The sequence below is a fragment of the Oratosquilla oratoria genome, chromosome 11 (assembly GCF_046742065.1).
Source record: "Oratosquilla oratoria isolate Oo_2021 chromosome 11, ASM4674206v1, whole genome shotgun sequence".
Lineage (NCBI taxonomy): Eukaryota > Metazoa > Arthropoda > Malacostraca > Stomatopoda > Squillidae > Oratosquilla > Oratosquilla oratoria.
This window is the reverse complement of record NC_134787.1, coordinates 28,677,110-28,700,096: the sequence shown is the minus strand read 5'-3', so window position 1 is coordinate 28,700,096 and position 22,987 is coordinate 28,677,110. Positions and strand designations below refer to the sequence as shown.

General features: G+C 40.1%; 1 protein-coding gene across 1 annotated transcript in view; it reads left to right on the top strand.

Moving 5' to 3' along the window:
* The window catches only part of Dap160 (dynamin associated protein 160), a 465,025-nt gene that overhangs the window by 187,305 nt on the left and 254,733 nt on the right, over positions 1-22,987 (top strand). The window contains exons 21-23 of the mRNA XM_076192536.1: positions 4,614-4,808; positions 5,308-5,448; positions 10,693-10,785. Coding sequence (XP_076048651.1) covers positions 4,614-4,808; positions 5,308-5,448; positions 10,693-10,785 — 429 coding nt within the window. The remainder of the gene's footprint in view (positions 1-4,613; positions 4,809-5,307; positions 5,449-10,692; positions 10,786-22,987) is intronic.

Sequence of the window (22,987 nt, the reverse complement as noted above, 5' to 3'; positions counted from 1 at the left end):
CTTCACTCATACTTTCCATGTGTCCAAACCATCCTAATACTCTTTCATCAACCCTATCTCTCAGCTCCCTTTCCACCCCTGTTCTCCTCCTCACCTCCTCATTTCTCACTCTATCTAGCCTAGTAACTCCTATCATACTTCTCAGGCATTTCATCTCAAACACATTCAAACTCCTTCTCTCTTCCTCTCTCATGTTCCATGTTTCTGCCCGTACAGTGCTGTTGGCACAATCACTCCTTCATGAAATCATGAAAGGCACAGAGGTACTCGATAGTGAGAACTTACTTAACTGGGACAAAAGAAACACAAGAGGACATGGAAAGAAAATAAAAAAACATAGCTATAGAAGAGAACTGAAGAAAAACAGTTTTCCTCATAGAGTTTTGGACACTTGGAACAAACTGGACAATGGAATAGTATGCGCAAAAACCATTCATGAGTTTAAAAACAAACTAGACACTGCAAGATACAAAGGCGGGACATCACGAGCATAGCTCCCCTTCCCGCAAAATACAACTAGGTAAATATAACCTCCTCTTAGCATCCATTCCCAGATGTCTATTTCTCATTACACTTTTTAATCCACGAAGGCATTTACTCACTTCTCTCAATCTACATTCTACCTCCACCCCCACTCCTCCCTTTCCTGCCACATTTGCACCCAAGTATCTAAAACTATCCACTTCCTCCAGTCGCTTTCCCTTAATGCTCACTTCCAGTCTGGTGTCACTCTCTCCCCTTGTACATCTCATCACCTTACTTTTACCCACATTTATCCTCAGCTTCCTTCTTTCACACACCTTCTCAAACCCCACATTTATCTTCAACTTCCTTCTTTCACACACTTTCCCAAACTCTGTCAATAACTTCCTCAATCCCTCCTCTGATCCTGCTACAAATGCAGTGTCATCCGCAAACAACAGCTGGCTTACCTCCCACTTTTCTCTATTTTCTTTAACCATCTCCAATCCCTGACCCATCACCCTTGCATTTACCTCTCGCACCACCCCATCCATGTATAAGTTGAACAGCCAGGGTGACATAACACATTCTTGATGAAGTCCCACCTTTACCTCAAACCACTTACTCTCTCCATTTCTAATCCTAACACAAGACCTGCTTCTCTCATAAAAACTCTTGACTTCTCTTAACCACTTCAGTACGGGACTTAAATCTCGCGGGCAGCAGCCAATGCCAGCCGTATGACGTAACGTAATAATATTCGCATCATAAAATATAGTCGCCGCTTATATCGATCGTTCTCTCTTTCACCCGCGAATTTTGAAAACCACAGAGAATGGGATTCAGGGCGCATTTGGGAGAATGTAAAAACACAGGGGCGACTACAATAAATATAATCAAGACGCCGATATGGCAGCGTCGCGAATCCACTTGCTCCTCATGACGCCTACGTGTGCGGCACCGTATGGAAGGGGTTAAAAGCTTTTCTCCTATCCCATACATCTGCAATACCTCCCATAGTGCCTTCCTGTCTACCCTGTTATAAGCCCTCTCCAAATCCATAAAAGCCCAAAAAATATCCTTACCTTTTGCTATAGCTTTCTCATATATCTGTCTTACGACAAAAATCTAATCTATGCAACCCCTACCTGTCCTAAATCCACACTGTTCCCCACCAATTACTCCCTCTATTCCTCTCCTAATCCTCTCAATCAAGACCCTCCCATAAGCCTTCCCAACTACACTTAAGCTGATCCCTCTGAAACTACTACACTCACACTTGTCCCCTTTTCCCTTGTAGAGTGGAACTATACAGGCACTCCTCCAGTCCTCTGGCACTCTGCCTTCTCTTAAACAAACATTAAATAACCTCACCATCCAGTCCTTCATCACTGTACTTCCTTTTTTCAGACATTCTGCATGACAACCATCCAACCCAGGTGCCCTACCTGGTCTCACCATCTTAACAGCTGCTTTCACTTCATCTTTCTTTATTTCTCCTCCATTTTCCTCACTCATCACGGTCATTTTCTTAGCATTTCCCATTGCAACCATCTTTCCCTCCCTATACTCTTTCACATTTAACAACTCCCTAAAATACTCTGCTCATCTTCCTCTCACTGCCTTCTCTTCCATTATCTTCTCTCTATCTGCACCCTTTACCTTTTCTTCTCTACTTGATTCTCCTTCTCTTCCTCTCTTAATTACTTTCCAAAACATTTTTTTATTACTTTCAAAATTTTGTCATACTCTTATCCCATTTCACATCTGCTCTCTTCTTTACCTCCTTTATCTTATGCTTTACTTCTCTTTTCTTTGTATCACTCATATGACTCCCTCATCCTATTTTGTAACCAATCTGTGAAAGCTCACTTCTTCTCTTCTACAACCTTCTTTACTTCCCCATCCCACCACTAGCTACCCTTCCTTCTATTTCCTCCCGCCCTCCTTGTTCCACACACCATTTCTGCACACTTTGTGATGCCCTCCTTGAACCGTCCCCATTCCTCCTCCACTCCTAGTTCTACTCTATCCTTCACTCCCTTCCACTCCTCTCTCAGCTTCTTCTTGTACTCCTTCTTTTCCTTCTCATTTAAGCATTTCACTCGAAGCACCTCCCTACTTTTTGTCCTTTTCCTCTTTCTCCATCTATCCTCCACTCTCAACTTACCTTCCACCAAAAAATGGTCTGATATTCCCCCACTCTCTCCCCGTAGAACATGTACATCCTCAACTCTTCCTATTATACTCCTGGTTACCACTATATATTCCATTAACATTCTATTTACCACCCTTCCATCCACCACCCTTTTCCATGTGTACTTATGCTTGACTTTATTCCTAAACATTGTATTTGCTATCATCAACTCTCTAGATACATCTCCACCATCAACTCTCCATTATGATTTTTTCTTGGAACTCCACTCTTCCCAACCACTCTGTCTATTGGTTCATTTCCTACCCTAGCATTAACCCCTTCCATACGGTGCCACACACGTAGGCGTCATGGACTTAGATCTCGGTGGCAGCAACCAATGCCAGCCGTACGACGTGTCGTAATAATACTCGCATCATAAAATATAGTCACCGCTTATATCGATCGTTCTCTCTTCACCCGTGAATTTTGATAACCATAGAAAATGCGATTACAAAAGAATTAGAAAGAATGTCATTATGGAGGGGCGACTACAATAAATATAATCAAGACGCCGATATGGCAGCCTCGCAAATACACTCGCTCCCCATGACGCCTACGTGTGCGGCACCGTATGGAAGGGGTTAAGGTCTTCCAATACCACTACATTGACATTTCTCTCTGATTTCTCTATGCACTCACTTAAATCCATCCAGAAAGCCTCCTTTTCCTCTACAGTCTTCTTGCTACCAGGCTGATGTGCACTTACAAAATCCCACATCTCCCAGTTTCACCTTCATCCACATTAACCTTGAAGAAACCTCCTTCCACTTCACTACATGTTTACCTATCCTTCACTTACTAGTATAGCCACCCCTTCTCTCCTGCGCCCTCTCTTCACTCCTGAGAACCTCCCAACTACACTCCCAAACTCACACTCACCCCTCCTGCTCAATTTAGTTTCATTCAGAGCCAACACATCCATCTTTCTTCTCACAAACATACTGCCTATCTCTTTTCTTTTATTCTCATCTGTACCACATCCATGCACATTAAAAGACCCAAGCCTTAGGGAACTGGTTGGAAAACTCCTAGACCCTCTTATGCCTTTACTTTTTTTTAGGAATATCCCCCATGGGGCTACAGGGAAAAGGATGCCTAGTCCTAAATCCCGTCCCATTTTTTGTCGCCTCTTATGACTCAAGTGGGAAGACTTGGTGGTAGTATTCTTTCCCCCAACCACAGAGGAAGACTGTAAGATACTTTATCAGATGCATTCTCTAGGTCCAGATACACTCAGTCCACCCAACCCTCTCTCCTGCAGCACATCAATCACTCTTGAGTAAAAACTTAACCACTTCCATACGGTGACGCCTACGTAGGCGGCATGAGGAGCAAGTGGGTACTCGATGATGCTGATGTCGGCATCTTGATTATATTTATTGTAGTCGTACCTACGTAATCTCCATTCTCTCTAAACTGGCTTCATCAATTTTCTATGGTTATCAAAATTCACGGGTGAAAGAGAACGAACGATTGAGCACTGACTTTATTTTTTATAATACGATTATTATGACGCAACATTGCACGTTGGTCAGCTAATGCTGTCAGACGTGCGATGTGCCCCGGAGTGAAGAGGTTAAAGGTTTGACACACATGACCTTCCAGATCTAAAGCCAAACTGACTACCTGTCAGAATGTTGATCTCTTCCAGATATTTGGTCCATTAATCCTTCAGTCCTTTCACATGATTTCACTCTTTTGTCGGTTAGTGATACTGGCCTATAATTTAGTGGCATCTCCTTGTTTCCACCTTTGTGAATTGGCACCATGTTTGCCCTTTTCCAACCAAGCGGCACAGTGCCTTCTTTCAATGAACATGTAATAAGACTGTGGATCTTGTGTGTTAATTGTTCCCTACATTCTTATGTGAAATGTATATCATGTATATTATGAAATGTTATTGGATGATTTAACAAAATTTTACTTTATTTTATTTTTTTTCTTTCCCTTACAGGATCAGTGGTGGTATGGAGAATTGGCGGGAGTTGGTGGCTGGTTTCCGAGGTCTTATGTGAGAATGGTGTCAGGACCCACAGCTGTTACCACCCATGTTACTACTCCTCAAGACCCACCAGAAGAGCCCCCCATGCCAGACAATCTCGTTCATGATGAAGTATCTGAATACTATCAAGCCCTCTATCCTTATGAGGTATTCATATGAAATGATAGTTATTACTGAAAGACTAGTAACTTCATTATTCTATAGAACTATGTTTTTTTTTCCAGTATTTTCCAGCCAACCCCTTAAAAGGTGAAAAATCCCTTTGGTGTATATATGTATTTGAGGAAAATAGATAAAGAAGACACAGGCCTTGGTCCAAGTTTATTTCAAACCAGTTTTACTCTATGCTTCTTCAGAAATTTTATGGATCTAGAGAAGGCCAATGACAGGGTCAACAGGAAGGAAGGCATTGTGGAAGTCATTGCAGATATATGGGATAGGGATAAAACTGGTATAGGCTGTCAAAATCTTTAACATGAGCAGTAGAGCTCATGCTAGAATTGGGAATGGTGAAAGTGAGTGGTTTGAGGTGAAGAAGGGGGTGTTGCCATGGCTCTAGTGGCTAATATAATGATTGTTTCTTAATAAATCTTCATCACGTTGAAATGAACATACTGTAAAGAATGCTAACCTTGTTATCTTGCAGTCTGCAGAAGCCGGTGACCTAACCTTTGAGGCCGGTGAAGTCATTCTGGTTGTGAAGAAAGAAGGGGACTGGTGGTATGGCTTGATTCAACAGCGGTCAGGAGTGTTCCCCTCCAATTATGTGGAGAAATGTAAAATACAGGTAAGCATAAATGTTGAAAAAATATTTTTCCTTCAGGAGTTATTGAGAAGTATGAAAATTTAAGAGTTGATCCTGAGGAATACAAGTGCCAAGAGTTAGAGGAATTAAGAAATATGGAGTGTGTAATGTGTAATGATGGTTTTGAAAGAGGATATTAATAGGAATTTTTAAGTCTTAAATTGACCATTAGAGAGGTAGACAAATAAGAAGCATAAAATTAATAAGAGAGGGCTGTTGTGTACAGCAGCTTTGAGAACTTGTGTGGTTTTGTAGGATGGCTGAATTGTGATAACATGCTGTCTGATCACTTGTCTTCTCTTTAGTAAAACTTGATTAGCCATTGTAGAAGCAACTGTACTAATAAGCAAAACAACATTATGGTTGTAAATATCTATCAATATGTACTTCTAAAAAATACCATTATGAGCTACCATACTTGTACAAAAATGCATTATAAAGTAGAGACTAACTGGTCACAAGAGATTGGTGCTGATAAAATGAATATAATGATTGTGCTCAGGAGAACTTAAAGAAGGAATGCAGATGAGCTTGAGCACACATGTTGAAGAAGAATATGAGTTTATGACTAAAGAAGAATAGTGGAATAGGTTATTTTTATATGATAAAATAGAGTGAGTAAACATATGTAGGGAGAAGTCTGAAGTATGGTAAGCAAGAGTGGGAGGGGAAAGTAGCTATGAAAATGAAAAGAAAAGAGTGATATTAAGAGTCCATGTGGGCATAGATTGAAAAAGTTGGAGAAGCCTGTTTGATTATATGAACAAGTATATAAAAGGAAAAAAGTGGTGGCAAAGCCTTATTGAGGATGATTACAAAAGGTATATATAATCTAATTCTTTATATATGCCCACAGATCCCTTTCACATGAGTAAGTTATTTCATGTGGGAATACAAATTCTAACTTGCAGAATGGGTACAAATAGATCAGTGAAGATTTTGCTAGGGCTTTTTTGTATATATCTTGTTATCTTTCAGTAATATGGCTTCAGAGAAAATTTTCATAATTTAGAAATTAGGACTTGGAAAGTATAATTACATTGGCACAAATACAAAATTACCACAACAGTTGTGAAGCAGAATCATGCAGATTTAGCTTTCTCTTCAAATAAGGCTCTATTTCCATTAATAAAGTTTTTCTGCTCTTGTAGGAGTATATGCTCTTTGTTCGGATTGTTTGAAGTTTCTGTCTCCAAGATAATTTTCTTTGATTTTTCTTTACCTTGCAAAATGTTTCTGAAGAGTGCTAAAGGTTGCCAGTAAAGTTTTTAAGTGTAAATCTTTTGTAGTAACCATTCATTGGTTTTCAAGGTCTTTCATCTAAAATTCAGAGAATAATGATAGACCATGTCAGGAGGATTTTTATAGTTAAAAGGTTTCCATCATGTGAAGAATCTGGACATGAGAATATACTTAATTGAAGTTAGACTGATTCCATTACAGCCATTCTGAACCAAAATTCCATAATTGTAAATTGTTAATGAAATAGTGTATCCTGATTGTTACAGCTGCAGGAATCAAAATGGTTGTAGTGGAACTGGCCCCATGTACTCTTGTATATTGAAAAAGAGCCAAGTAATTGATTGTATATGATGAACTTCAGATAAATTGGCACATCCTGTTTTTGTCTGGAGGGACTGCTAGAGGTTAAAAAAAAAAAAAAAAAAAACTACATGTACACTATATAATGTATTCTACTTTTTAAATATGCATATGTAGCTAATTGATATTGCAACAACCTATCTATTCATTGCTCAGTCTCTCTTGCAAGAGGCTCATGGCTCCCAGGTAACTTACAACAGTCACCAGGTTGGCCTATAAGTTACTTAAGAAAGAGATATTGTTTTATTTTATGAGTAAGGTGAGAGTAGGGCAGTGTAGGATGTGATGTTCTGTGTGGTTATTGAATTTAAGGCACTTTGCATATATGGCCAGTCCTATTATGTGTTAGTACTGTTTTAATGCTGGACAATACACTGATAAACTATTTCTCAGACCATGTGTGAAGCAAATATGAAAAATAGTAGTATAAGCAGAAGTAGAATAAGAACATACCTAACAAAGGCCTTTTCCCCTTTAGAAAGTGGATGGCCTACACCCACCCCAAAAATAAAAATGCTGAATAAAATTTTAAGCCTTTAATATAGTGTTCCACTTAAGACATTACAATTTATAGTTTTTGTGGGAGATGTGGGGTGAGGGAGTATGTGTGAAAAATAAATTGACACAGGCCAAAGGGATTTCTCCCCGTCTTCTCCATTTCCACATGAGGAAATGGAGAGGGGGGTTACCAATTCAATGAAGCACCCTTGCTGTGGATGTGCTGTGTCTTATGACACTGCTTCTGACCCAGGGCAGTGGGCGAGATGCAGGGATGACCCGTCATCCAGGAGGAGCCAAGATAAGAGAGGGGAGGAGGGTGGATGGGAGTGGAGTATGTGGGGGATGGAATAGATGGGAGTGGATTTTATGCCTTTGTTTTTTGGCTACCTCCCTTGTAAGGGGGAGAGCCTTTGGTATATTTACCTAGTTGTATTTTGCAGGAAGGGGAGCTACGCTCGTGGTGTCCCACCTTTGTATCTCGCAGTGTCTACTTTGCTCTTAAACTCATGAATGGTTTTTGTGCACACTATTTCATTGTCCAGTTTGTTCCAAGTATCCACCACTCTATGTGGAAATATTTTTTTTCTTCAGATCTCTTCTGTAGCTATTTTTTTTTTTCTTTCCATGTCCTCTTGTGCTTCTCTTGTCCCAGTTTAACAAGTCCTCTCTATCAAGTATTTCTGTGCCCTTCATGATTATGTAGATGGTCAGTAGGTCACCTCTCTCTCTTCTTTGCTCCAGAGTCGGTAACTCCAGTTTAGCCAATCTCTCCTCATATGACAAGTTTGCAAGTGTAGGTGCCATTTTTGTGGATGCTCTCTGAATTCTTTCTATTTTCTTTATATTCCTTTTGGTACTGGGTGACCACAATGTCGCCGCATATTCTAGTCTAGGCCTTATCAGTGTGACCAATATTTTTTTTATAATTTCTTCGTCCAAATATGTAAATGCCACTTGTATTGATCTTAACAAGTTGTAGGATTCTCCGACAATTTTGTTTATCTGTTTATCATAGGACAAATCGTTTGAGATAATTACACCCAAATCTTTTTTGTATCTCTCCTTCTTTACCTCCTTGGTTCCAATTTTATATTGTCCTGATATTCTGTTTTTGCTTTTTCCAAACTCCATTATGTTACACTTGTTAATATTGAAGTCCACTTCCCATTTCTGACTTCAGTTCCATACTTTATTTAGATCTTCCTGCAGTGATTCACAATCCTTTTCAGTTTTTACTTTCCTTAACAGTTTGGCATCATCTGCAAAGAAGCTCATGTAATATTTCACTTCATCATCAACCATGTCATTCACATAAATAGCAAACATTATTGGAGCCAATACAGATCCTTGCGGTACTCCACTGATCACCTCTTTCCAACCTGAATATTTTTCTCTGAGCACTACTCTCATCTTTCTACCAATCAGGAAGTCCTCCATCCATTTTAGTAGGTTCCTTTGCATCCCTCTTATATGTTCCAGTTTTTTTTAATAATTTTTTGTGTGGTACTTTGTCAAAAGCTTTTTGTAAGTCCAGGAAGGCACAATCAGCCCATCCATTCCTTTCGTGCACTATGTCTATTAATCTTGAATAGAAACATATCAAGTTTGTGGTACATGATCTTCCTTGTCTGAACCCAAATTGTCTTAGGTTTATTATATTATTATCTTCCAGGTGTTTTACCCGTCTATTCTTGATGATTTTCTCACAAATTTTGACTATAGTGCTTGTTAGTGAGACTGGCCTGTAGTTAGTTGGTTCTTCCTTGTTTCCTACTTTATGTATTGGTACAAAGTTAGCATTTTTCCAATCTTTTGGTATTTTTCCTTCTTTTAAGTGAGCAACTTATGTATTTTGTACATTAGTTCTTCTTTGCATTCTTTTAGAATCCAATTTGCAATTCTGTCCGGGAAATGTGATTTCCTGACATCAAGTTTTGATAGATGTTCCAATATTTCTTTTTCTGTTATTGTTATCTCGCTCATGGTGGGAGATCGCCTTTCATTACCTTCATCTCAATATTGTGCTTTCTCTCTCATGAAGACAAATTTGAAGTGATTATTCACGACTTCGGCCATTTCTAATTTTTCTGTGTATTCTATATTCCCTTGGTGTAGTTTCACCATTTCCTGTTTGTTTTTAAGTTTACCATTCACATATCGATAGAATAGTTTGGGTTGCTCCCTCTTCTTATGGGAAGGGGAGCTACCCTTGTGGTTTCCCGTCTTTGTATCTCCCTATATCTAATTTGTTCTTAAATTCTTGTATTGTATGTATGGTAACATTACTGGGGTATTAACTGGGGTATTGACTGCATGTTATTGTGCAGTATTAATTGCACAGTAGCATGCACCCAAATCTTTAGGGACTGTTTTGGGGTGCCCTTATGGATTAGAGTGCAGGGGTTCCCAAACTGTGGGTCACGACCCCCAAATGGTCATAAGCCTTTTTCTGTGGATCATGGAGGTATATGTATATATATATACAAAAAAAATGATAAATTGTAATGTCTTAAGTAGAAAACTGTATATTCAAGGCATTTAGCATTTTCATATTTGGGATAATTATAAGCATTCATGTGGCCACCCCCTTTCCAAGGAGGAAAAGGCCCTTTGGTATGTAAGTATTTATTCTACTTCAGTTTGTGCTATTTTCTGCCATATATGCCTCCTGTGTATTCTGAGGAATAGTCCATTAGAGCTTCAATGAGGGCACAAAATTTAATATTGAGAAATCTGACACAACTATTTCTTACCTGGACTATAATTTATCTGTGAAGAACTTAAATGTTTGGTGGTACTGGCAAGTTATTCCTGTAACAGGACGTGTCAATTAGACATAAGTGGATTAAGCATTTTGGTAATGAAAGAGATTTCATTTTAATTGTTCATATATGTATTAAACTGATTTTGTCCAATTATTATAGCAAGTATGATAAATCATATATTCAAATAGTGTAACAAAATGTTCATAGACCAAATAGTTATAAACAGGGCATTGTTGCATGAAGAAGACATGTTCATTCTTTCATTGGAGATGGGAAACATTTTGTGATTATATGCCTGAAGGTTAATACTCAGCAAGATTTATGTGTTCCCCATCTTTTCATTGTGGCAAATAACCAGTTTATAACAAGTGGAGGAACGGAAGCAGCAGCAGACGCAACCAATGCTGTATCACAAGAACAGCAAGAGCCAGCAGCTGTGGAAGCAACTGAGGTAGAACACAATAACTCACACAAGGCATCTAGTGATATTGTGTAGAGTTTGTTATGCACTGAACATCCTTATAGATTATATTGCTCATTGGACCTATCTCATAGTGTTCATTTTAAACTGACTTCACTTTTGTGCAACTGGTAACTTAATTTCCTTGTATTTAATTTTGCATAAAGAGGCCTTGTGAGTAGAAATGTCTAAAGATCCAAAGCTGGTATATGTTAAGTTCTCTAAATCATTGGAGTTGTGGAAAAAAGATATAACCATGCTGTTGATAAGTCTAAACCCAGTGTTTATACTACCCATCAAGTAATCTATATAGTCTAGAGAAGGTGTATTTAACCCGTTTTTTTAACTTGGCCCTATTTACATATTTGTAAGACCACAACTTTGCACCATTCACAATTCAAAGCTTGGAGGGATTATAATGTACCATTCCATCTCCATTATAACGGGTATAATTGTGAAACTTCCGTGTATTAATGTTTTTAAAAGTTAAAAATGCTTTGTATATCCACACAGTATGAAAAGATTTTTATCAGAACCTAATTAATTCACCATTTCCTTTTATTCCTGTTGGTTTTCTTCAAGTCATACTCCCTCCCATTTAAAATTGTGTACCACCCACTTTGAAGATCCTTGGTCTAGAGCTTAAAACTGCATGTTCAATTGGCATGAAAGTGAACATAACATAGATTAGTTCTGGATTTAGGACTTAGGAAGGAATACCTTCATGTCTTTTTAGCAACCAAAGGTGAAGGGATTAAGCATAAAGCTCTTCTTTCTTTACACTTGACCACTGTTGTGTTTCAAATCCTATAGTTCCTTTTATGAACTTTTTGCACTATCTTTATTGAACTTAGGTTATAGTGTTTTTGATGAGTGAATAAAGTTTATTTTGGTAAAATGAATTCGAAGGCAAATCAACAAAATAGACATTAAAAACATTTGTGTAAGATTGATACACTGTTTATAATGTCTTTACATATACAAAAAAGACCTTTTCTCCTTATAAGGGGATGGTCAAGTCAAAGCATACACCTACCATACATCCATCACAATAAGCCCCAAAAACTTGTTAATTGCCCCTCCCACTTTTGTACCTCATAGTTGAAATGTCAACCCTATACCATGGCACTTTGCTTGGGTAGAGGTAATGCAGCAAGACAAGGTACTTTTGCAGCAGAACCCAGCAGCTGGAGCTGGTTTACCTGCACCACTTCATTAAAAAGAAATAATAAGTAGAAATAAAATTAATTAATTAAAAAATTAATTGTAATAATAATAATGGAACAGATGAAAATTAGATTTGTTCAGGATATAATTTTTTTTAGCTTCCATCCATATACAAACACTGTTTATTCAGTCCTATTTTTTGCACTCTCCCATATTTGCTTGACAGACATTCCTCTTGCATACAAAGCCCACTTCACCCTATCCATCCACCTTGTTCTTGGTCATCCCCTCAAGTGTCATACACTATTGCTTTCAATACTTTTTTTCTGTCTCTCTTCATTTCTTCTTTCCATATGCCCAAACCATTTCAGCATTTTTGATCAGTCCTATCTCCTAGTCTTTGACTAATGGAAGAATGGCTAAGAGTATGTGGCTTGGCTGGCTGCCTCTCTTATAAGGGAGAAGAGCCCCTTGGTATATTGATAGATATATCAGTTAGCTATCTCCATTCCCACACTCCTCACTTCCACACTTCTCATTCCATTCTTGGTACCCCAACCATAGTTCTGAAATAATTATCTCAAATATGTTTAGTCTCATCCTTTCAATGCCCTTGAAATTTCAAGTCTCTTCTTCATACAGAGACAGCACAGTCACTTTTTTATACATTTTTCTCCTTGTATTCATCCACAGATACCTATCTCTTGCAACACTTGTCACCCTCCCCATAAATACTTAATGCTCTCAAACTTCTTTCAACCCTTCACCATTAACATCATCACCTTCAACCCATACCTTTCTACATCTGATCACCTCACTTTGCACACATTTATTTTTGGATTTCTCCTCTCATATACCTTCCCAAGTTCTATCATTAGCTAATTGCTTCATTCTATCCCCCAAATTTGTTGCAAGCTATAGGTGGAATCAGATGGCTGGAAAAGAGCTCTGCTGTGAAATGCATTTTCACTTAGATATTGTGGAAACTATACATACATACATATACCAAGGCTTTTCCCCCTTACAAGGGAGGTAGCCAAAAAAGGAAAAGGCATAAAATCATTCCCACCCATTCCATCCCTGAATACACTCCACACCCCTCCACCCTCCCTCTTATCTTAGCACCTCCTGGATGACGGGTCATCCCTGCACCTTGTCCACTGCCCTGGGTCAGAAGCAGTGTCGCAAGACACAGCACATCCACAGCAAGGCTGCTTCATTAAATCGGCGATCCCCACTCTCTGTCCCCCCATTGCATAAAAGGAGAAGACGGGGAGAAATCCCTTTGGGTTGCGTCAAATTTTGCTCGCACATACTACCTCACCCCCCATCCCCCGGCCCATTCCTCCTCATGCATCACAACATCATCCATATACAACCATTCTCCATTCACCCCTGTCTTCTGTCCTCTCCCGTCCTTCCTCAACAGACATTCCCCTCTTCCCCAAAGCCCCCTTCACCCCATCCATCCACCTCATCCTAGGACGTCCCCTCATGTTCACTCCCTCCATATCTGCCTTCCATACCCCTTTTACTAGTCTTTCTTCACTCATTCTTTCCATGTGTCCAAACCATCCTAATATTCTTTCATCAGCCCTACCTCCCAACTCCCTTACCACCCCTGTTCTCCTCCTCACCTCCTCATTTCTCACTCTATCTAGCCTAGTAACCCCCATCATACTTCTCAGACACCTCATCTCAAACACATTCAAACTCCTTCTCTCTTCTTCTCTTATGTTCCATGTTTGTGCCCCATACAGTGCTGTTGGCACAATCGCTCCTTCATACAGTCTAGTCTTAGCATCCATTCCCAAATGTCTATTCCTCATTACACTCTTTAATCCACCAAGGCATTTACTCACTTCTCTCAATCTACATTCTACCTCCACCTTCACTCCACCTTTTCCTGCCACATTTGCACCCAAGTATCTAAAACTATCCACTTCCTCGAGTTGCTCTCCTTTAACCCCTTCCATACGGTGCCACATACGTAGGCGGCATGAGGAGCAAGTGGATATGCGAGGCTGCCATATCGGCGTCTTGATTATATTTATTGGAGTTGCCCCTGCGTAATGACATACTCTCTAAACTGTCTTCATCACATTTTCTATGGTTATCAAAATTCACGGGTGAAAGAGAGCACGATCGATATAAGCGGTGACTATATTTTATGATGCGAGTATTATTACGACACATCGTATGTCTGGCAGATAATGCTGCCCGCGAGATTTTGGCCCGTACTGAAGAGGTTAATGCTCACTTCTAGTCTACTGCCACTTTCACCCCTTGTACATCTCATCTCATTACTTTTACCCACATTTATCTTTAGCTTTCTTCTATCACATACTCTCCCAAACTCTGCCACCAACTTCCTCAATCCCTCCTCCGATCCTGCCACAAGCTCAGTGTCGTCCACAAACAATAGCTGGCTCACCTCCCACTTTTCTCCATTTTCTTTAACCATCTCCAATCCCTGACCCACTACCCTTGCATTTACCTCTCGCACTACCCCATCCATGTATAAGTTGAACAGCCAGGGCGACATAACGCATCCTTGACGAAGTCCCACCTTTACCTCAAACCACTCTCTCCATTTCTAATCCTGACACAAGCTCTACTACTCTCATAAAAACTCTTGAGAGCTCCCAGAAGCTTTCCTCCTATCCCATATATCTGCATAACCTCCCACAGTGCCTTTCTGTCTACCCTATTGTAAGCCTTTTCCAGATCCATAAAAGCCCAAAAAACATCCTTCCCCTTTCCTATAGCTTTCTCACATATCTGTCTTACCACAAAAATCTGATGTACACGACCTCTACCCGTCCTAAATCCACACTGTTCCTCACCAATTACTTCCTCTGTTCCTCTCCTAATCCTCTCAATCAAGATCCTCCCATAAGCCTTCCCAACTACACTTAACAAGCTAATCCCTCTGAAACTACTACATTCACACTTGTCCCCTTTTCCCGTATAAAGTGGAACTATACAGGCACTCCTCCAGTCCTCCGGCACTCTACCCTCTCTCCAGCAAACATTAAATAACCTCACCAGCCAGTCCACCATCACTGTACCTCCCTTTTTCAGACATTCTGCATGGCATCCATCCAGACCAGGTGCCTTACCTGCTTTCATCATCTTAACAACTGCCTTCACTTCATCCTTCCTTATTTCTCCTCCATTTTCCTCACTCATCACGGTCATTTTCTTAGCATTTCCCATTGCAGCTATTTTTCCCTCCCTATCCTCCTTCACATTTAGCAACTCCCTAAAATATTCTGCCCATCTTCCCCTTACTGCCTTCTCTTCCATTATCATCTCTCCATCTGCACCTTTTACCTTTTCTTCTGTACTTGATTCGCCTCCTCTTCCTCTGTTAATTTCTTTCCAAAACATCTTTTTATTACTTTCAAAATTTTCTGTCATACTCTTACCCCATTTCACATCTGCTCTCCTCTTTGCCTCCTTTACCTTTTGCTTTACTTTTCTTTTCTTTGTACCTCTCATATGACTCCCTCGTCCTATTTTGTAACCAATCTGTGAAAGCTCGCTTCTTCTCTTCTACAACCTTCTATGTTTCCTCATGCCACCATTCACTACCCTTCCTTCTATTTCCTCCTGTCTTTCTTGTTCCACACACCATCCTTGCACACTTTATGACTCCCTCCTTGAACCATCCCCATTCCTCCTCCACACCTAGCTCTACTCTATCCTTCACTCCCTCCCACTCCTCCTTCAGCTTCTTTTTGTACTCCTCCTTTTCCTTTTCATTCAAAGAGTTCACTCTAAGAACCTCCCTACCTTTTGTCCCTTTCCTCTTTCTCCATCTATCTTCCACTCTCAACTTGCCTTCCACCAAAAAATGATGTGATATTCCCCCACCCTCTCCCCTTAGCACATGTACATCCTTAACTCTTCCTATCATAATCCTATTTACCACTACATAATCCATTAACGCTCTATCTACCACCCTTCCCTCCACCACCCTCTCCATGTGTACTTATGCTTGACTTTCTTCAGAAACACTGTATTTGCTATCATCAACTGTCTTTCTAGACACATTTCCACCATCAACTCTCCACTACGATTCTTTCCTGGAACTCCACATTTCCCAACCACTCCATCAATTGGACCATTTCCTACCCTAGCATTAAGGTCTCCCAGTACTATTACATTGACATTTCTCCCTAAATCCTCTATGCACTCATTTAAATCTATCCAAAAGGCCTCCCTTTCTTCTACACTCTTCTCACTGCCAGGCCCATATGCACTTACAAAGACCCACATCTCCTTTCCCAGTTTCACCGTCATCCACATTATTCTTGAGGAAACCTCCTTCCACTCCACTACCCGTTTACCTATCTCTTCACTTACTAGACTAGCCACCCCTTCCCTCCCTCATCCTCTCTTCACTCCAGATAACCTTCCACTTACACTCCCAAACTTACACTCACCCTTCCCTTTCAACTTAGTTTCACTCAAAGCCAACACATCCACTAGTTGTATTTACTAATGCAAAGGGAGTTGTGTATACCGAGTGACCGAAATGGTATAGTTATTATAAATGAACCTTGAAGTAACAAAAGAAAGAACAAGTAAGATAAAGTGAAAATGAATAGTGATAGTCCTAAAAAGATTTCTTAAAGGGAAATTCATTAAGAGCAATGTGTCATTGTAGTAGGCTGGATTAAAAAAATGTAGATTCATATGTATAAACCAAAAGGCCCTTTCCCCGTTGAAGGGTGTGACCAAGTCAGAGTGTACACCCACCCTACATACATCCCACACTAATCCAAAAGCCCATTCATTATCATTGAATTTTAACAAGCTCATGATGGGTAGAAAGGGAGAAACATTAATTGCACAATGCTTTAGGAATTACATACTTAATTCTAGTTGATGAGTCAAATGTGTATGATTATATTGAAAATGTGGTCAGCATAAGTCATTATGTCGGTGATAGATTACTTTCATTAAAGATTATATTCAAGTTAGATCAATCAATTAATTGCTCCAGGTCTCTCTTTTATAAGACCTGTGGTCTCCAGGAAACTGGCAACAGCCTGTGCATGGACACCCAGTACCAAAAAGAATATGAAAAAATTAGAAAGAATACAAAGAACAACAACAAAACTGGCACCAACTCTTTCCAAAATGACATATGAACAAAGACTGTCCAAATTAGAATGACCAATTCTGGAACAAAGAAGAGAAAGAGGAGACTTACTATCTATAGAATTATGAAAAGAATGTAAATCTTAGATAAGAATGATTTATTGAAATGGGACAATAAAAAAACAACATGCATACATACATATACCAAGGCTTTTTCCCCCTTACAAGGGAGGTAGCCAAAAAGGAAAAGGCATAAAATCATTCCCACCCATTCCATCCCTGAATACACTCCACACCCCTCCACCCTCCCTCTTATCTTAGCACCTCCTGGATGACAGGTCATCCCTGCACCTTGTCCACTGCCCTGGGTCAGAAGCAGTGTCGCAAGACACAGCACATCCACAGCAAGGCCGCTTCATTAAATCGGCGACCCCCACTCTCTGTCCCCCCATTGCATAAAAGGAGAAGACGGGGAGAAATCCCTTCAGGCTGCGTCAAATTTTGCTCACACATACTACCTCATGCATCACAACATCCTCCATGTACAACCATTCTCCATTCACCCCTGTCTTCTGTCCTCTCCCATCCTTCCTCAACAGACATTCCCTTCTTCCCCAAAGCCCCCTTCACCCCATCCATCCACCTCATCCTAGGACGTCCCCTCATGTTCACTCCCTCCACATCTGCCTTCCATACCTCTTTTACTAGTCTTTCTTCACTCATTCTTTCCATGTGTCCAAACCATCCTAATACTCTTTCATCAACCCTATCTCCCAACTCCCTTTCCACCCCTGTTCTCCTCCTCACCTCCTCATTTCTCACTCTATCTAGCCTAGTAACCCCCATCATACTTCTCAGACACCTCATCTCAAACACATTCAAACTCCTTCTCTCTTCCTCTCTTATGTTCCATGTTTGTGCCCCATACAGTGCTATTGGCACAATCACTCCTTCATACAGTCTCCTCTTAGCATCCATTCCCAAATGTCTATTCCTCATTACACTCTTTAATCCACCAAGGCATTTACTTACTTCTCTCAATCTACATTCTACCTCCACCTTCACTCCACCTTTTCCTGCCACATTTGCACCCAAGTATCTAAAACTATCCACTTCCTCCAGTTACTCTCTCTTAACCCCTTCCATACGGTGCCGCACACGTAGGCGTCATGAGGAGCAAGTGGATTCTCGACGCTGCCATATCGGCGTCTTGATTATATTTATTGTAGTCGCCCCTGTGTTTTTACATTCTCCCAAATGCGCCCTGAATCCCATTCTCTGTGGTTTTCAAAATTCACGGGTGAAAGAGAGCACGATCGATATAAGCGGTGACTATATTTTATGATGCGAATATTATTACGTTACGTCATACGGCTGGCATTGGCTGCTGCCCGCGAGATTTAAGTCCCGTACTGAAGTGGTTAATGCTCACTTCCAGTCTACTGCCACTTTCACCCCTTGTACATCTCATCACATTACTTTTACCCACATTTATCTTTAGCTTTCTTCTATCACATACTCTCCCAAACTCTCCCACCAACTTCCTCAATCCCTCCTCTGATCCTGCCACAAATGCAGTGTCATCCGCAAACAACAGCTGGCTCACCTCCCACTTTTCTCCATTTTCTTTAACCATCTCCAATCCCTGACCCACTACCCTTGCATTTACCTCTCGCACTACCCCATCCATGTATAAGTTGAACAGCCAGGGCGACATAACACATCTTTGACAAAGTCCCACCTTTACCTCGAACCACTCACTCTCTCCATTTCTAATCCTGACACAAGCTCTACTACTCTCATAAAAACTCTTGACATCTCCTAGAAGCTTTCCTCCTATCTCGTATATCTGCATAACCTCCCACAGTGCCTTTCTGTCTACCCTATTGTAAGCCTTTTCCAGATCCATAAAAGCCCAAAAAACATCCTTCCCCTTTCCTATAGCTTTCTCACATATCTGTCTTACCACAAAGATCTGATCTACACAACCTCTACCGGTCCTAAATCCACACTGTTCCTCACCAATTACCCTCTGTTCCTCTCCTAATCCTCTCAATCAAGATCCTCCCATAAGCCTTCCCAACTACACTTAACAAGCTAATCCCTCTGAAACTACTACATTCACACTTGTCCCCTTTTCCCTTGAAAAAACAAGAGGACATGAAAAGGAAATTAAAAAAGATAATTACAGAATAGATCTGAAAAAAATAGCTTCCTACACAGAGTGATAGATACCTGGAACAAATTAGACAAGGAAACAGCGTGTGCAAACACTATTCAAGATTTTAAGAAAAAACTTGATGTTGAAAGGTACAAAGACAGGTCACCACGAGCATAGCTCCTTTCCCATATAATACAACTAGGTAAATACATAAGTTTTTTTAGAGAATAGATATTGTGTTATTATTTAGTGATTGTTAATGTGGGGCATAGCAGTATTTATCTAATTGTAGTGTACAGGAAATGAGTAACACTTGTTTGGTCCTAAATCCTACTCTCCAATTGATCATACCTAGGCTCAAGTTCATGTACAGTTCCAACCTAGTCTATGTTCTTGATTTCCAATCATCATACAGGTATTTAGATTTTAATTCATGCATTGTTCCAACTTGGGCTATATCACCTGTAAAGCTATTCCAAGTATTTATTTATTTCTTCATATCCTTTAGATATTTAGTTTTCCTTAATATGTTCTCATGACCTCTTAAATCCCTCCTATTTTAATCAAGAGATCACTTCTGGCAATATAATCTCTTCCCTTTAGTGACCTAAACACTAAAATCATATCACCTCTTTCTTTTTGAGATTTTTAAAAATTGGCAGACCCAGTGCTTGTTTTTCTTCATATGGTTTATCTACCAGGCTGGGGACCAGTTTGGTTGTTGCCCTTTGTGCTCTTTCAATCTTGCTTCTCAATCTTGCTCTCAATCCTTCATTCAGTGTGGGGACCTTACTACTGACACATATTCCAATTTTGGATGGATCAAGGTTTAGATGAATTTTTTTTTTTTTCATAATTTCTTCATCCATATAGTGAAAAGCCTTTTTATTCATCAGCAGTAGTCCTTATGTCTCCGACAATCCAACTGATAGGTCTGTCAGGTGACAGGTTGTCTTTTATCAACACCCCCAAATCTTTCTTCTCTTTTGGTATTGAGCTTGATTGCCTATTCTTGGCTCCATGCATAAATAATGTCCAGAACTTTTTACAATAGTCTACTGTCCTCCTCATTTTTCATTCTTCTCATGATTTTCGTATCATCTGCAAACATGTTGGCATAGTTTGTTGTACCTTCTAATGTGATATCAACATAGACAAAAAACATTATTGTTGCAAGCACTAAGGCTTGTGGAACTCCACTCATTACTGTTTTCCATTTTGACATTTTATTACTGGCCCCATGTATCTTCCCTTCTAAAAAAATCTTTCATCCATTCTAGTAGCTTGCCTCTTAGTCCTCCAATATACTCCAATTTCCTCATAAATCAATTGTGAGGTACTTTATCAAAAGCCTTCTCTAGGCTGAGGTACATACAGTCCACCCACCCCTCTCTCTTTTGCTGCACATCAATCTTTCACAATCCTCACACGTAATTTCACTAGTGTGCTGGTCAGTGATGCTGGCCTATAATTTAGTGGTGTCTCCTTACTTCCACCTTTGTGAATTGGTACCACATTAGTCCTTTCCCAGTCAAGGAACACATTGCCTTCTTTTAACGAACATACAGTGAGACTATGAATCTTTTCTGCCAGTTGTTCCATACATTCTTTAAATGTCCAATTTGAGATCCCATCAGGTGCTGAAGCTTTTGTCACATCCAATGATCCCAAAAGCTTGAGCATTTCTCTTACTTCCACATTTATATCTTCTAAACCTGGTTTTTGCTCCCCACACTTTCCTCCCAAAAAGTGCTCTTTTGTGAAGACAGATTGGAAACTTTCATTCATTATTTCTGCCTGAGCTGAGGGTTCTTTAAAGGCATAATTTTGCTTTATAAAGGAAAAGGAGACATATGAATGTAGTACTTTTAGAGGGATCAGTTTGATGAGTGTAGAAAGGCATATAAAGTGCATAGAAAGGCAACACTGCTTCAGACCCAGGGCAGTGGACAGGATGCAGGGATGACCTGTCATCCAGGAGGTGCCAAGATAAGAGGGAGGGAGGAGGGTGGAGGGGAGTGGAATATATAGGAAATGGAATGGGTGAGAGTGATTTCTATGCCTTTTTCTTTTTGGCTATCCCCCATGTAGGGGGAAAAAGCCTTTGGTATATGTATGTAGAAAGGCATATGATAGAGTGTTATTTGAGAGGATTGAGGTGTTAATTGAAGGGATTAGAAGAGGAACAGAGGGAGTAATTAGTGAGGAATAATGTGGGTTTAGGAAAGATAGAGGGTACAAGTATAAAAATATGTGGTAAGGCAGATGTGCAAGAACTTTTTGGCAAAAGTTAGAGGTATATTTTTAGGCCTTTGTGGATCTAGAGAAGTCTTATGATAGGGTCAGTGGGAAGGCATTGTTGGTGGTATTGCATATAAATGGGATAAGGGAAAAAATGTTAGGTTACATGAGGAATAGTTTGTGGTAGGGTTGGGAATGCTGAGGGTGAGTGATTTAAGGTGAAGGTGGGGCTGTACCAGAGTTGTATTAGGTCTCTGACTGTTCAGTGTGTAAATTGATGTGGTGGTGCAGGAGGTAAATGTAAGGGTGATGAGCAGAGAATTGGAAATAGAGGGAGTGGAGTGAGGTGGGAGTTAAGCCAGTTGTTTACTGATAATGCTGTGCTTGTGGCTGGGTCAGATAATGGTCTAAGATAGTGACAGAATTTGGAAAGGTATGTGATAAAAGAAATTGAAGGTAAATGTGGGTAAAAGTAAGGTGATGAAATGTACAAAAGGTGATGGTGGCAGTAACTTGGAGGTAATTTGTAATGGAAAGAGGTTAAAGGAAGTAGGTAGTTATAAGTATTTAAGGTCACATGTAGGAGGGAATGGAGTAGAGGTGGAGGTAAACTGTGGTGGGAGGGAAGCAGTGAGAATGGTAAGTGTTATGAGAAAGGATTCTGGGGATGAATACAAAGGGATTATATGAAGGAATGATTGTGTCTGTAACACTATAGAGGGCAGATAGGAGGAATTTAAATGTTTGAGAAGTATGGTGGGTATTCTGAGGATGGATAGAGTGAGAAATGAGGTGAGGAGGAGAGCAGGGTAGGAAAGGGAGCAGATAGATAAGATTGAGTGAGAAAAGAATATCAAAAAGTGAAAATCCATGTGAACAAGTTGCATAAACATGGCAAAGGAAACATGGACTGGAAGTGAAGCGTTTATTCCTGACGTTTCATCTATTGACTTTCTCAAAGGAATGAGCATACTGGATATGTGCAGAGTTTATGTACATGCAAAGGATGTATATAAACTCTGCATGTATCCGGTATGTTCATTCCTTTGAGAAAGTCAATAAACAAAATGTCAGAAATAAACGCTTCACTTCCAGTCCATGTTTCTTTTGCCGTGGTTATACAATATTAAAAAGAGTGTGGAAGCCAGAGGTGGATGGAGTGAACTTGAGGGGAAGACTGAGAACAAAATGGATTGGGTGAAGGGGCACTTGAGTAAAAGGGAAATGTCTGTTAAGGAGGAAAGGGAGTGGGCAAGAGATAAGTGTGAGTGGAGAATGATTGTGAATGTACTATAAATTGACGTGACCTGAAGTGATATCTCCTCATCTCCTGTACTTTCACACGAGTGGATGAGGAGGGAGTGTTGCCATGTAAATGAAGTGATGGGGGGCTTGCTGTGGTTGTGTTGTGGCTGCTGCACTGCTTGAGACCTAGGCAGTGGGCAGGGGACTATGATGACCCTCCATGAGGGACGGAGATGAAAGGGAAACAAATTGCTGATGCATAGGAAT